Consider the following 16,033-nt stretch of genomic DNA (forward strand, 5'->3'; position numbering starts at 1 on the left):
TGCATGTATTGAGATAATCATGTGGTTTTTGTCTTTGGTTCTGTTTATGTGGTGAATTATGTTTATAGACTTGTGTATGTTGAACCAGCCTTGCATCTCTGGGATGAATTCTACTTGATCATGATGGATAAGCTTTTTGTTTTGCTGTTGCAATCAGCTTGCCAGTATTTTATTGAAGATTTTTGCATCTATGTTCATCATGGATATTGGCCTGAAGTTTTCTTTTCTTGCTGAGTCTCTGCCGGGTTTTGGTATCAGGATGATGTTTGTCTCCTAAAATGATTTGGGAAGAATTCCCTCTTTTTGCATTATTTGGAATAGTTTCACAAGGAATGGTACCAGCTCCTCTTTGTATGTCCTGTAGAATTCGGCTGTGAACTCCTCTGGACCTGGGCATTTTTTGGGTGGTAGGCTCTTAATTGCTGCCTCAACTTCAGACTTTGTTATTGGTCTATTCGGTGTTTCACCTTCTTCCTGGTTTAGGCTTGGGAGGATGCAAGTGTCCAAGAATTTATCCATTTCTTCCAGGTTTCCTGGTTTATGTGCATAGAGTTATTTGTAATAATCTCTGATGATGGTTTGTATTTCTGTGGAATCTGTGGTGATATCCCCTTTATTGTTTTTTATTGCATCTATTTGATTATTCTCTTTTCTTTTTTATTAATCTGGCTAGTGGTCTATTTTGTTGATCTTTTTGAAAAACCAGCTCCTGGATTTATTGCTTTTTGAAGGGTTTTTTGTGTCTCTATCTCCTTCAGTTCTGCTCTGATCTTAGTTATTTCTTGTCTTCTACTAGGTTTTGCGTTTTTTTGATCTTGCTCCTCTAGCTCATTCAATTTTGATGATAGGGTGTCAATTTTAGATCTCTGTTTGCTTCTCATGTGGGCATTTATTGCTATAAATTTTCCTCTAGACACTGCTTTAAATGTGTCCCAGAGATTCTGATATGTTGTGTCTTCATTCTCGTTGATTTCGAAGAACATCTTTATTTCTGTCTTCATTTCATTGTTTATCCAGTCAACATTCAAGAGCCAATTGTTCAGTTTCCATGAAGCTGTCCGGTTCTGAGTTAATTTCTGAATTCTGAGTTCTAACTTGATTGCACTATGGTCTGAGAGACTGTTTGTTATGATTCCCGTCTTTTGCATTTGCTGAGGAGTGATTTACTTCCAATTATGTGGCCAATTTTAGAGTAGGTTTGATGTGGTGCTGAGAAGAATGTATATTCTGTGGATTTGGAGTGGAGAGTTCTGTAAATATCTATTAGGTTTGCTTGTTCGAGGTCTGAGTTCAAGTCCTGGATATCCTTGTTAATTTTCTGTCTTGTTGATCTGTCTAATATTGACAATGGGGTGTTAAAGTCTCCCACTATTATTGTGTCGGAGTCTAAGTCTCTTTGTAAGTCATTAAGAACTTGCCTTATGTATATGGGTGCTTCTGTATTGGGTGCATATATATTTAGGATCATGAGCTCTTCTTGTTTCATTGATCCTTTTACCATTATGTAATGTCCTTCTTTGTCTCTTTTGATCTTTGTTGCTTTAAAGTCTATTTTATCAGAGACAAGAATTGGAACTCCTGCTTTTTTTCCTCTCCATTTGCTTGGTAAATCTTCCTCCATCCCTTTATTTTGAACCTATGTGTATCCTTGCATGTGAGATGTGTTTCCTGGATACAGCACACCGATGGGTTTTGGCATTTTATCCAATTTGCCAGTCTGTGTCTTTTGATTGGGGCATTTAGCCCATTTACATTTAGGGTTAATATTGTTATGTGTGAGTTTAATACTGCCATTTTGATGCTAGCTGGTTGTTTTGCCCATTAGTTGATGCAGTTTCTTCATTGTGTTGATGCTCTTTACCCTTTGGTATGTTTTTGGAGTGGCTGGTACTGGTTGTTCCTTTCTATGTTAAGTGCTTCCTTCAGGAGCTCTTGTAAAGCAGGCCTGGTGGTGATGAAATCTCTGAGTACTTGCTTGTTTGCAAAGGATTTTATATTTCCTTCACTTATGAAGCTTAGTTTGGTTGGTTATGAAATTCTGGGTTGTAAGTTCATTTCTTTGAGGATGTTGAATATTGGCCCCCACTCTCTTCTGGCTTGTAGGGTTTCTGCTGAGAGATCTGCTGTGAGTCTGATGGGCTTCCCTTTGTGGGTAACCCGACCTTTCTCTCTGGCTGCCCTTAGCATTTTCTCCTTCATTTCAGCCCTGGTGAATCTGACGATTATGTGCCTTGGGGTTGCTCTTCTTGAGGAATATCTTTGTGGTGTTCTGTATTTCCCGGACTTGAATATTGGCCTGCCTTTCTAGGTGGGGAAGTTTTCCTGGATAATATTCTGAAGAGTATTTTCCAGCTTGGATTCATTCTCTCCGTCACATTCAGGTACACTTATCAAATGTACATTAGGTCTTTTCACATAGTCCCATATTTCTTGGACACCTTGTTCATTCCTTTTTATCCTTTTTTCTCTAATCTTGCCTTCTCATTTTATTTCATTGAGTTGATCTTTTACCTCTGATATCCTTTCTTCTGCTTAGTCAATTTGGCTGTTGAAACTTGTGTATGCTTCATGAAGTTCTTGTGTTATGTTTTTCAGCTCCATCAATTCACTTATATAACTCTCTAAGTTGTCTATTCTCATTAGCATTTCATCAAATCTTTTTTCAAGGTTCTTAGTTTCTTTGCATTGGGTTAGAACATGTTTTGTTAGCTCACAGAAGTTTCTTATTACCCACCTTCTGAAGCCTGATTCTGTCAATTCATCACACTCATTCTCCATCCAACCTTGTTCCCTTGATGGTGAGGAGTTGCGATCCCTTGTAGGAGGAGAGGTATTCTGGTTTCGGGTGTTTTCATCCTTTTTGCACTGGTTTCTTCCCATCTTTGTGGATTTATCCACCTGTCGTCTTTGTAGTTGTTGACTTTCAGATTGGGTCCCTGAGTGGACGTCTAGTTTGTTGATGATGAAGTTATTTCTTTCTGTTTCTTAGTTTTCCTTCTAACAGTCTGGCCCCTCTGTTGTAGGACTGCTGAGGTCCACTCCAGGCCCTGCTTGCCTGGGGATCACCTGCAGTGGCTGCAGAACAGTAAGGGTTGCTGCCAGTTTCTTCTTCTGCTATCTTTGTCTCAGAAGGATACCCGCCAAATGTCAATCTGAGCTCTCCTTTATGAGGTGACTCTTTGGATATACGAGGGTCAGGCAGCTGCTTGAGGAGACAGTCTGTTCCTTATAGGAGCTCAAGTGCTGAGCTGTGAGCTCTGTTGTTCATTCAGAGCTGCTGGGCAGGTATGTTTAAGCCTGCTGCAGCAGAACTCATAAACCTCTTTTTTTTCCCAGGTGCTCTGTCCCGGGGAGTTAGGGCTTTATTTATGAGTTTCCACTGTGCTGCTGCCTTTTTTTCAGGGCTGCCCTGCCCAGCAAGGAAGCGGCCTAGTCACTGTCTGCCTGCAGAGGCTTTGCTTATCTGCTGTAGGCTCCGCCCAGCTGCCATGTGAACCTCCCTGCAGTCCTGTTTATATGGATGTAGTTAGAACTGCGCCGGCAATGGTGGCCCGCCTCTGTAATGGTGGACTCTCTCTGTAATGGCGGGTTGCCTCGGCAACAGCGGACTACCTCTGTGGAGTGCCTCGGTAATGGCGGACACCCCTCCCCCACAGAGCTGGACCTTCCTGGGTTCAGCTGTGCTTGCTGTGAAACTGGCAACCCAGAGTGTTTCCAATTGCTGTTTTTTTGTGGGGGTGGGGCCAGCGGAGCCTCATCACCTGGCTCCCTGCTTCAGAGCCTTTTTTTTAGTTGAATGGTCGACTCTCTCCCAGATGTTCCAGTCACCTATTGAAAAGGTGTGGGGATCTGTGTGATTTCCCATGCGGCAACCCACTGCGCTGGCTGAAACAGCAGCGCTGAGATTCGTGGTGCTTTTTTGCCTAGGAATCTCCTGGCCTGGCTCCCTGTTTCAGTCCTCTTTTTAATCAGATGAATGGGAGACTCTGCCTGCCCGGAGCTCCACTCTCCAGCTAAAATGGTGCCCAGACCCATTTATTTTGTATGGAGAACCGCCTCTCCGGGGTGCCGGCAGAACAGTTGTGCCTGCCAAAACAGCTGCTCTGGCCAAAACAGCTGTGCTGGCAACCCGTGGGGCTCCTCCACGTGGGAATCTCCTGGTCTGTGGGCAATAAAAATCCGTATGGAAATGCGGGCATCCACTCACCCTCTGCGCTTTCACTGGGAGCTGCAATCCTGAGCTGCTCCTAATTGGCCATCTTGGATCCCTCCTCATTTTTGCTTCTTAAAGAACATCCTAGGCATCCCTTCACTAAGAGTCTCTTTGTGGTAAACTCAGTTTTTATTTGTCTAAAATAGCTTTATTTGGAATAATTCTTAAAGGACAGTTTAGAGGAATATAAGATTCTAGGATGACAGTAATTTTGTCTTAAAGTTTTTAGGATTTTACCTTCCACAGTCTGTGCTTAAGAGCAAGTCTACAGTCATTTGGTGATAAGCTGGGTTTCCCTTCTTACTGGCTTCATTTAAACTCTTTGTTGATCTTCGGTTTTTCTACTGTGTGTCTCCATGTAGATTATTTTTCTCTCTTCTGACTTGGGTTTGTTGTGCTTTCTGAATTCATATTGTCCTTCAGTTCTGAAAATTTATCAGCCATTATCTTTTCTGACATTGTCTCTGTTTCATCTTCTCACTTCCTGGAACTCCGTATCTTTTTATGCAGTAAATCATTATCTGAAGTTCTTTGCTGTCTAAGTCTGCTGTTTTTTATTTCTTCCACATCTCACAGCTTATTTCCTATGTTATGATTCTGACCTAAGGCAGACTTTATTGGTAGGAATTCTGTGAGCATTGGTCAGAGGATGTAGCTCCTCAGTCTCTACTTTTCTTTCTGCTGGATTGTTTCAGCTAGACATCATGGTGTGCCACCAGCCAGTGACTAATTTTTGTGCTTGGGATTTCTTGGAAGGTGCAGGTAGTCTGTGTTTGAATTTCAAGTACATAGAGGTCAGGCTTGAGAGGTTATACTTTCAGGGAAAACTTTTCCCCTCACTTACTGCCTAGGCAGAGACAGACATATATCCCTCGGGTGGATCTTTTTAGTTTACTTTTACATTGTAGTCCTTCAGGGTTTTGTGTGGGATCCCAGTTCCAGTTCCCTACTGTGCTTAGGCCCAGGACCTTTCTCTTTTTCCCAAATATTCCCTGAAAAGCATGTCTCTAGGTTATTGACACCAGCAAATTTCTTCAAGGAAGCCACAGCTTCATCAGGTTAACATGCTGCTTTCTAGCTCCTTGTTGATTTTGGGTCCTTGGGGATATCCCTTATTTTCTTACTTTTTTATAGAGATAGGGGTCTTGCTATGTTGCCCAGGCTGGTCTTGAACTCCTGTTCTTCAGCCATTCTCCCACCTCAGCCTCTCAAAGCATTAGGATTACAGGTGTGGGCCACTGTGTCAAGCCACAACTTTATTTTCTCAAGAGTTTAGGAATATCTTTACAGGGATGTTTGTGGTACTTCATCCAGGATATCTGTCTGGGTGTGTTGGGTATCTAGTCCAATGTATTGTAAGAGGCAGAAGTCAACAGGTGGTATTTTTAACTGGAACAAATACATGGATCTTCTTTCTCTTTTTTTTTCATTTAATTTTTTTTCTTGTTTCCCCTCTTTCACTTTTACATGACGTGGACTGGATCTTCTTTCTCTTTCATCAGTTTTCAGCTTTGAAAGTCTTCTCTGAGCCATAGAGATGCTAAATATTAACCTACATTTTTTCTATTAATAGTTTAGTTGTGGCTTGACATTTTTATGTTTTAACATGTAATTAATTTGTTATAAGTCATCTGTTATATAATAAACCTGAAGATATTAGTAGTTCAAAGACATTCTAGATAGAGGAAATGAAGCAGGGTGAAAGGTAACGTATCTTTAAAATGTGATATATTTTATATTCACTCTGTCATTTGAATCCTTTCAACAACACTATGGAATAGGAATTATCTTGATTTAATGAATGGGTTAACTGAGGCTAATAGAAGTTGATTAATTTGCTCAGGGTCACACAATTAATGAGCAACAGAACCAGGATTGAGATCCTTTGATCTTTGTACTCATTCATGCAGTTTACCATTTAATCTGAATGTCATTATTCAGGGCTTTTTATCTGCTTATTCTTTCATTCTTACGTTTGACTCATATGAAAATAATTCTGTGAGGCAAGGGAAGTGGAAAGAAGGAAGATACCCCGCCGATTGTCAGAATAAAAGTTTGTTCAGCAGCAGATAGAGAGGAGGGGCAGGACCAGAGATTGGACATGTTCACACAGGCATGCATACAGAAATTATCCCTGAAGCCAGGAGGGCAAGAGGCAGCAGATGGTTTGTATCAAATTAAGGAAGGAAATCACATGTATAGAATACGACAATGTGCCAGACACTAAGACAGGTGGAGATGCTTTATTTAGGTTATCTCAGTTAAGCCTTGCCGCAGGGCTTGAGATATGAGTATTAAAATCTGACAGCAGGTGATAGCAAGGTCTCAGAAGCCTTCAGCGTTCATGTTAGGATTCAAGTTCTTGAGAAAATTGGTGAAAACTATTCAGCGTTCTGATCTTTTGGTTGTTTATTCACTTAATTTTTTTCTGATTGTAACTTTAGTGTCTATTGAGAAATAAGAATAAATGAAGATAAAAACTGTAATCTACCAACCAGAGGTAATCACTATTAATAAGTATGGTTTTATTTTGGGAGGGGGTGTTTGTTTTTGAGACAGTGTCTTGTTCTGTTGCCCAGGCTGCAATGCAGTGGGGCAATCTCAGCTGACTACAATCTCCGAATCCCAGGCTTAAGTGAATCTTGTGCCTCAGCCTCTCAAGTAGCTGGGATTACAGCAGGTGCCTGCCACCACACTGGCTAATTTTTTGTATATTTTGTAGATATAGGGTCTTGCCATGTTGCTCAGGCTGGTCTTGAACTCCCTGCCACAAGTGATCCTCCTGCCTAAGCCTTCCAAAGTGCTGAGATTACAGGAGTAAGCCGCCATGACTGGCCTATTTTTTAAAAAACTAGCTGGTATGATTTTGAATGTACTATTTTATATCTTAACTTATTTTCAAGCAGCATTTTTTGAGCATGCTATGTCTCTAGATACTCTTAAAAAATTCGTTGTGGTCAGGAGTGGTGGCTCATGTCTGTAATCCCAGTACTTTGGGAGGAGATCACTTGAGGTCAGGAGTTCATGACAAGCCTGGCCAACATGATGAAACCCTTCTCTACTAAAAATACAAAAATTATCTGGGTGTGGTCAGGCCTGCCTGTAATCCCAGCTACTCAGCAGGCTGAGACAGGAGAATCAATTGAACCTGGGAGGCAGAGGTTGCAGTGAGCCGAGATTGTGCCACTGCACTCCAGCCTGGACAACAGAGCAAGACTCCTTCTCAAAAAAAAAAAAAAAAAAAATGTCGTTAGCAGGTAATGTGTGTATATATTTTTGAAGACACAGCCTTATAATTTATAATGAAAAACAGCAGTCTTCTCTCTTATTTTTAAATTCTGTATCCCAGTGGCAATTATATTCCCTAACTTGTTTATCAATTGCTTCTGGAATTTACCCTTTTTTTTTTTTTTTTTTAAGAGGTGGGGTTTGACCCTGCTGGTTTTGAACTCCTGACCTCAGGTGATCCACCCTCCTCTGCCTCCCACAGTGCTGGGATTACAGGTGTGAGCCACTCTGCCTGGCCAAAAAAATTTTTTTTGTAGAGATGGGGTCTTGCTGTATTGCCCAGGCTGGTTTTGAACCCCTGGCCTCAAGTGATCCTCCTGCTTTGTCCTCCCAAAGTGCTGGGATTACAAGTGTGAGCCACTGCGCCTGGCCGTCATATTTCTAAATAAAGCAGTTTTAGATATTATCTATTGGTTTCCTATTATGGAAGCTGAGGATTCTTCTGTTCCATTCTTCTAATACTGTTGTGTTATAATTTTTGTTTTAAATTATAAATAATGTTCAGAGTCAAGAGTTACATTATGTTTAAAATTTTTCTTGTGTATTTTTTTAAACCTTGGAATTAATAATTGCTTCATTTATAGTTTGTTAGTTTTTTCTGTTTATCAATTCTTCCCACAGACCCTAGATCTTTGAAGGCCTTCTAATGCTGTTTTCTTTTTTAATTAAACTAAACATGTATAGTTTTATTGATTTTTCGTGAAGCCTGAGTATTCCGCAAAATAAAAAGCATGTTACTTAATGGACTCAAGAAAAGTAAAAAAAAAAAAAAAAAGCACTAGACCTCTCATAAGTTTTCAACTATATGAAGATTTAAACTCATGTCCAGTAAAGGTCAAAACTGGTTCTCATTTTAAAGTTAGTTGTAAACAGTGTCTTCTTATGACTTCTAGAATGACTTAGAAAAGCCCCTCATATTTGCTTCTTTCAGATACTGAAGTCCTAATGCTGTTTTCTCTGTGATTGAATGCATCAGATAATCCATCAGCCTCCTTTTCTTCTGAAGGGCTTCCTCCTGGAAGCAACCCTTCTATCCCTCCTGTCCCCATCCTCTTGCTTCATCTTTCAGATAGAGGCCAGTTGCATCTGTCTTCATGGGACATCTTTTTACCAGAAACCTGTATGTCCCCTTCCCCTCTCCTCTGTTAGCATCTTATTTTCTCCTTAAGTTTGTAGAGTGTATCTTTCAGTAGCATTCTGAGATTGGATTTCTAGAAGTAAGTTTTTTGAGACTTCTTATATTGCTTATCGATTGCTTTATAATAAATTACCTCAAAACTTAGTGGCTTAACACAACAATAAACATTTATTATTTTGCAGTCTCAGTGACCGGGAATTTGGGAGCAACTTAGCTGGATGGTTCTAGCTCAGGGAATCCCACGAAGTTGCAGTGAAGAGATCAGTCAGGGATGCAGTCACCTAAAGGCTTGATTGGAGGCTGGCAGATCTGCTTCCAGGGTGACTCACTCACAGGCTGGCAAGTTGTTGCTGGTTTTTGGTGAGAAGCCTTAGTTTTCTCCACAAGCAGATTGAGTGTCCTCATAACCTGGTGGCTCGGTTCTCCCAGACTGTGTGATCCAAAATAGCAAGATGGAGGTGACTATTTTTTATGACCTAGATTTCTGTCACACTCTGTTCCTTAGAAGTCAGTTGCTACATCCTGGTTCTAATCTTTTTTTTTGAGACAGAGTCTCACTCTGTTGCCCAGGCTGGTGTGATCTCGGCTCACTGCAACCTCTGCCTCCTAGGTTCAAGTGATTCTCTTGCTTCAGTCTCCCGAGTAGCTGAGGTTATAGGCACCCGCACCACACCTGGCTAATTTTTGCATGTTTTTAGTAGAGATGGGGTTTCACCATGTTGGCCAGACTGGTCTCAAACTCCTGAATTCAAGTGATCTGCCAGCCTCAGCCTCCCAAAGTGCTGGGAGTACAGGCATGAGCCACCATGCCTGGCCTGTCCTACCAGTTTTCAAGAAAGAGGGTTAGTCTCTACCATTTGAAGTTAGGAGTATCAAAGGATTATCATTTTGATTCCTTATTCTTTGTACATGACCTGTTTTCTTCCTAAATACATTTAGGATCTTCTCTTTACTCTTGTCTTGGTATTGTGGGTTAGTGAGATGATATGCTTTGATATGAGTCTTTTTTTCATTGATTGTACTGGATACCTAGAGGAACTTTTAATTTTATGTATTTATTTATTTGAATTTTTAAGAGACAAATTCTCTATTGCCCAGGCTCAAGTGCAGTGGTGCAATCAGCCCATTGCAGCCTCCAACTGCTGGGCTCATGCAGTCCTCCTGCCTCAGTTCCCTGAGTAGCTGGGACTACAGGCCCACACTGCCATGCTCAGCTAGTCTAAAAAAATATTTTTTAGAGATGGAGTCTCACTGTGTTGTTGAAGCTTGTATCAAACTCCTGGGCTCAAGTGATCCTCCTGCCTCAGCATCCCAAAGTGCTGGAATTATAGATGTGTGTCACTGCGCTTGGCCAGATGAACCTTTTAATAAAAAAACTCGTGTCTTCAGTTCTTGGAAATTTCTTTATATTGTTTCTTTAATATTTTCTTGTAGCTTTCATTTTATGAATTTAATTCTTTAGTCCATTTACTTTCACATATAATGTAAATTATACATAATGTAAAGCAAAAATTATTCAGGATATAATTAAACTCATTTTTCTTTTTTTTGAGACAAAGTCTTGCTCTGTCACCCAAGCTGTAGCGCAGTGGTGCCATCTCGGCATCCTGCAACCTCTGCCTTCCCAGTTCAAGCGATTCTAGTGCCTCATCCTCCCAAGTAGCTGGGATTACAGGTGCCTACCACCATGTCTGGCTAATTTTTTTGTATTTCTACTAGAGATGACAGGGTTTCACCTTGTTGGCCAGGCTGGTTTGGAACTCCTGACCTCAAGTGATCCACCTGCCCCCACCTCCCAAAGTGCTAGGATTACAGGCATGAGCCACCATGCCTGGCCTAAACTAATTTTTCTTTCGTCATTGATTGTTACCAGATTTCCAGATGATTTGAAAAGTTACCTTTGTCATTTCCCCATAACCAGGGTCTGTTTCTGAGTTTTAAAATTCTGTTCTGCATATTTTTGTATTCCAATGCAGTATACTTAAAAAAAAAAAAAACTATTGTAGCATTTTAATGTGTCACTCTCTGATAATATTAGCCCATTAAAATCTTCCAGGCCTCCAGTCCTAATGAAAGTTGAGAATTGTGAGGTATCTAAGTCAGGGAACTGCCAAAGAGGAGTTGGTTCTGAACACAGGTCAATCCAAAAATGGGAGCTTGGGGCCACTTTCCTGGGGCTCCTTAAAGTCGTCCTGCTGAGAAACAGCATAGGTGTCAGCCTGGGAAAGGGGTTATTAGTGAGCAGGATCAGTAATTATAAATGTGGAGACTAGGGGGATGTGGGATCTTGAAATCAAACCTATACTTATGAGTAGTATTTTTTTAAAAAACCAAAATAACTATTGAACATGGAAATCTCTGCAGTCACCAAAGCAAGAAATTTTGCCCCCTTCTTTCGTAGGTATCTTTTAGCTGTTCCATTAGGGGTTCATTTTCTCTTCAGGGGAGCTTTTTGAGGGTCTTGAGAAGCTGCAGAAAAGGGAGATAACGTTCCAAGAAAAAGAGAAATAAGTATGAGAATTGATTCAAGGCAGTTCTACTTTAGAGTATACTTCTGATATCTTTAGAGATGCCTTCAATGCTTCAAACATTTCTGTTTCATTGTGGCTTTTAAAAAAATCGTAGTGATTAGTGGATTTTTTGAAGAATTTCTGCTTGGCCTAATTTATCAATAGGAAGAAAAGAGAATACGCCAATTAAATGTTCATATTCTTAAAAGCAAAAGGCTTATCACTCCAGCTCTGCATTTAGAGTCATCTTTGGATGGGGAGATTGGATCTATTTAAAGTTGCTACCATGATCTTGTGGAGGGGGACTGCTCTCCCTTTCTCTCTGATATTTTTCAAGTCTTGTAGCACAATATAGTTAAGGCTGGAATATTTCATAAGACTTTACTCAAAGGCAGGGGAACAAGCAAAAGGAAGTAAGCACAGAGAATAGCATGCAGTGAGACCATTTTTCTTATGAAAACTAGTTTTAGTTTTCAGCTTTGCTTTCTCCTTAGCTCCTGGCTTGCCTCAAATTGATACAAGCCATCTTTTCCCTGCCATTCAGGAAACCCTTCAAGCACGTATATAGTTTCTAAATTTCAAAAGCAAGAGAGAGGGCTTCATGATTGACACCAGGAATGCTGCCTACGTGGGTGTGGCTTATGTTTTCTACATGTAGTAATAGCCAACTATATCCCAATAGCTTTCACGAGACAGTCATATCTAGCTATGTCCAATCATCTAATATCCTTTACTAGAGATAAACATGGTCATAGGTTTTTTTGTGTGTGTAATTGATCTTTATATATTGTACTTATGTACACTTTATGGCTTTTTAAATTAGGGCTACGGTATTTATAATTAAAAACAATGGACTAGAGCTAGTAGGCCTGGGTTCTAGTCTATTTGCCAGTCTTGTCTGTTTTAGCAACTCAATCTTTCTATAGTTTTATGGAGAGATTTGGATATGATTAGTCTGTAATTTTATAATTTACACTATAATTGAATTATTTTAAATAATTATAAAATTTATACTTGAATCTTTCTCTTTGCCTCTCTTAATATGATGCTGAAATATTAGTGAGGCATAATGGACCAATTATTATTCCTGTGAGAAAATATAATCCATTTTATAATGATATACTTTATAAGAAAACTTTTCCATTATGGTGACAGGTGGGACCTGCTTATATTTAAAAGAGGTCATAGGCGTTTGCTATGAGTTTTTTATAAAGTAAATATTTACCTTTAAATGTACCTCACACATAATTTAGATGTTCTTACACAGAATGTAATTGCATGTAGTTAAATCTATGTATAGATTCTATATTTTCTAGTTTATTTCTTTCGTGTATTTGACATTTCCTCTTTAAAATTTTTAATTGAATTGAAAAAGCAAACAAAAGCATCATATAGTGAAGTACTTTATTTGGTACTCTTAGTTAGGATACACCAATTTTTTTCTTTCTACTTAAGTATAATCTGTTTTTCTCCCCAGAGTGAAAAGCTGTTGTTATATGATACAGTCCAGAGTGAACTAGAAGAAAAGATAAGAAGGCTTGAAGAGGATAGGCACAGCATTGACATTACCTCAGGTAAGGAGAATGTTATGATTGTGATGTTTGAGTGGCACCAAACCTTTGGTTTACTGCAGTGTCTCATCATATCTTAGTCTTCTAATATTAATATTATGTAAATTAAATGTCCCAGCAAAAGAGGAACAGGAAAGAGCTCTAAAAAATTTCATGCAATTGTGATTATATTGTTACTTTAATTTGAATTCACACTTTAGAAAGATGTAAAAAATGGAGCACATGACAAGGGACAAAACAGAAGTATGACAGGAACCTCCTGGAAGAATAGTATCCGGGCTGGGCATGGTGCTGCATATCTATACCTGTAGTCCCAGCTATGCAGGAGACTGAGGCAGGAGCATCCTTTGATCCCAGGAGTTCGAGATTGTAGTGAGCCTTTCCAGACTGGCTGACCCTGTCTCCAAAAAAAGAATAGTATTGGAGTTAGGTGCAGTATATGTTTTTCCCTGTAAGTCTTGAAAGACTGTCATGTGGAAGAAGGAATGAAAACCTTTTTGACATCATACAAGGCAGGACAAACCTGATAGAAGTTATAGAGAGGTAGATTTTTGTTTCAGAAAAAGGAATAATTATCAAAGATTATATCAGTCCCTTGTGAAACTGGCTTTTTCAGGGTATTATGGAAAGGTTTTCTGCATTGAGTGGAAGGTCTACTAGATTATCCTACAGTTCTTGAGTATATGTTACTTTATCTGTTATAAATTTTACTTCTCTATAGAATAGGCATGGTGGAGTCAGATAAGCTGAGCTCTAGTACCAGTGCTCCCTCACCTACTAGTCGGGTGACCATTGACAGTTACTTCACTTTTCTAAATCAGTCTCCTTGTCTGTAAAAGGGAAGTAATAAGAATACCTACCTCAGTGGTAGCTTTGAGGATTAGGTGAGACAATGCATGTAATACACATTTTACAAAGTGCCTAATAATATGCTAATCAGTTCTTAGTCGTTAAGTGCCAAATTGATTTTTGCTTTAATAAAGGTGAAGGAAAACTTAAAGACATAGCTGCTCATGAAATTATGTACAGCTTAATGTATATATACCCAGCTACCAATGAAGTTTTGTATATTTTTATATGTAAACAGCCACCATAAAATTAGTCTTTTTTCTTCCTTTGTTGACTGGAAACCTGCTAATACTTAATCCTTATTTACCTACCAGAGCTGTGGAATGATGAGCTTCAGTCAAGAAAAAAGAGGAAGGATCCTTTCAGTCCTGACAAAAAGAAGCCAGTTGTTGTTTCAGATATCCTTTTCCAAATTTTCTGTTTTTTTCCCCTTGATGTACATTTTTCCATTGTGCATGCCTTTATAACTTTTATTTGTAAACATTGACTTTATTTGCATAATTCTGAATAAGCAAAATATGATTTCTTTATAAAACTGATCGAAGACAGAGGATATAGTATATAGTTTAGGTCAAGAGAGGTGGGAGAGAAGAAATTCAGTCATGATCTCAACTTTGAAAATTCATAGGCTTGTGGTTCACCAAGGGCTTTGATGTGAAGCAGCTGTTTAGTATACAGTATGATTGTTTAATTCTCATGTGTCCTTCTTTTTTTTTGAGACAGGGTTTTACTGTGTCACCCAGGCTGGAGTAAACTGGCACAATTGTGGCTCACCTTAGCCTCGGCCTCTCGGGCTCAGGTGATGATCCTCCCAACGCAGCCTTCCAAGTAGCTAGGACTACAGACACGTGCCACCCACTGGGCTAATTTTTGTATTTTTTGTAGAGATGGGGTTTTGCCATGTTGCCCAGGCTGGTCTTGAACTCCTGGGCTCAAGCAATCTGTTCACATCGGCCTTCCAAAGTGCTAGTATTACAGGCATGAGCCACTGCACCTAGCCTCATGGTTACTTTTAAAAAATATATTTTGGCCAGACATGGTGGCTCACGCCTATAATCCCAGCACTTTGGGAGGCTGAGGCCGGCAGATCACGAGGTCAGGAGTTCAAGACCAGACTGGCCAACGTGGTGAAACCCATCTCTACTAAAAAATACAAAAGTTAGCTGGGCATGGTAACTCATGCCTGTAATCTCAGCTACTTGGGAGGCTGAGGGTAGGAGAATTGCTTGAACTGGGACCCAGGAGGCGGAGGTTGCAGTGAGCCGAGATTGCGCCACTGCATTCCAGCCTGGGCTACAGACCAAGGCACCATCTCAAAAAGATATATATATTTTTTAATGTTTCCAAAATTGGACTGTAAATATGTATATTCAGTTTTGGCGTTCCCTATGGTACCATCCCTCTATCCCCATCTGTTCCCATCTACCTTACAAACCAGTGATTAGGTTAGTGATATATATTATAATCAATGATATCATAGAATTAAGGGCATGTGGTTATGACATTGGAAGTTCTAGACTGTATTTATGCTGGTACTAAGTGGTTGAAGAATAACTTGAAGTCAGAATTTAGGATGCCAGATAATTATGTCCGTAAATTATTGTTCCATTCTCTGAAATGTAGGACTTTGGAAATATAATTCAAAAAGTGTGATATTCTTACAGCTAAATTGACCTTGACTTTTTAACGTCCATATATAGTTTATATGCTGCAAGATCTTGATATTCTTGAAGACTGGACAACAATTAGGAAGGTATGATTAAAGAGCTATGGAACACAAGTATATTTTTATAGTCTTTTTCAGATTCTGTGATTTTTTTTTTAATCAGTACATCAGAATATTATTGTGAATATGCTTTGCTTTTGCAACATTTTTCTAAGGCAATTTAATACAATTGACTGTGAACTACAAGGAGTTTTTAAGAATTAGAGACATGCCAGCAGTTTGGTTGTATTTTTTCTATAATAATGTAATTAATAATGTATGAAAAAGTCCAAAAAACATTTATTTAGTTTGCCTAAAAATAATATCACCACCTGTACCTAGTACTTTGGCTGGTCCTGGCTTATAGAAAACATTCGATAAATATTTCAAAAGAACATTTGAACCCTTATCATGTGTCTTGCATCCTGTCATTAAACATTCAAGAATTATAGGCTTTTCTGTGCTTGCCTGAAAGTGGAGGCTTATTTTCCATATTACATTCTTTCATTTTTGTAAATTTCTTAGTTGAGAATTAGAGATTATTTCAGGCATTGAAAACACGTCTAGGAGAAATTGTTATCCATCATATTCATTGTGGTCTTAGACATTAAAAATTTATTAGAGCAGTTAATGGTTGTACTTTACTGTCTTTGTTATGGAGTTAATCAGTAGTATTGTATATATTAAATAGATACCAAAATATATTTTCAGTCTGAACTCAGACTTTTTTCTTCCTTCTTCTTTTTTTTTTTTTTTTTT

At 39.1% G+C, this 16,033-nt stretch overlaps 1 protein-coding gene across 3 annotated transcripts in view; it reads left to right on the plus strand.

Moving 5' to 3' along the window:
- BRMS1L (BRMS1 like transcriptional repressor) overlaps window positions 1–16,033 on the plus strand; it is a 51,740-nt gene that overhangs the window by 28,816 nt on the left and 6,891 nt on the right. For all 3 annotated transcript variants that reach the window (XM_017530826.1, XM_017530827.1, XM_037739368.1), the window contains 3 exons: window positions 12,627–12,723; window positions 13,884–13,967; window positions 15,258–15,322. In XM_017530826.1, the coding sequence (XP_017386315.1) occupies window positions 12,627–12,723; window positions 13,884–13,967; window positions 15,258–15,322 (246 nt within the window). The remainder of the gene's footprint in view (window positions 1–12,626; window positions 12,724–13,883; window positions 13,968–15,257; window positions 15,323–16,033) is intronic.

Source organism: Cebus imitator, unplaced genomic scaffold (genome assembly GCF_001604975.1).
Source record: "Cebus imitator isolate Cc_AM_T3 unplaced genomic scaffold, Cebus_imitator-1.0 Scaffold69, whole genome shotgun sequence".
Classification (NCBI taxonomy): Eukaryota; Metazoa; Chordata; class Mammalia; order Primates; family Cebidae; genus Cebus; species Cebus imitator.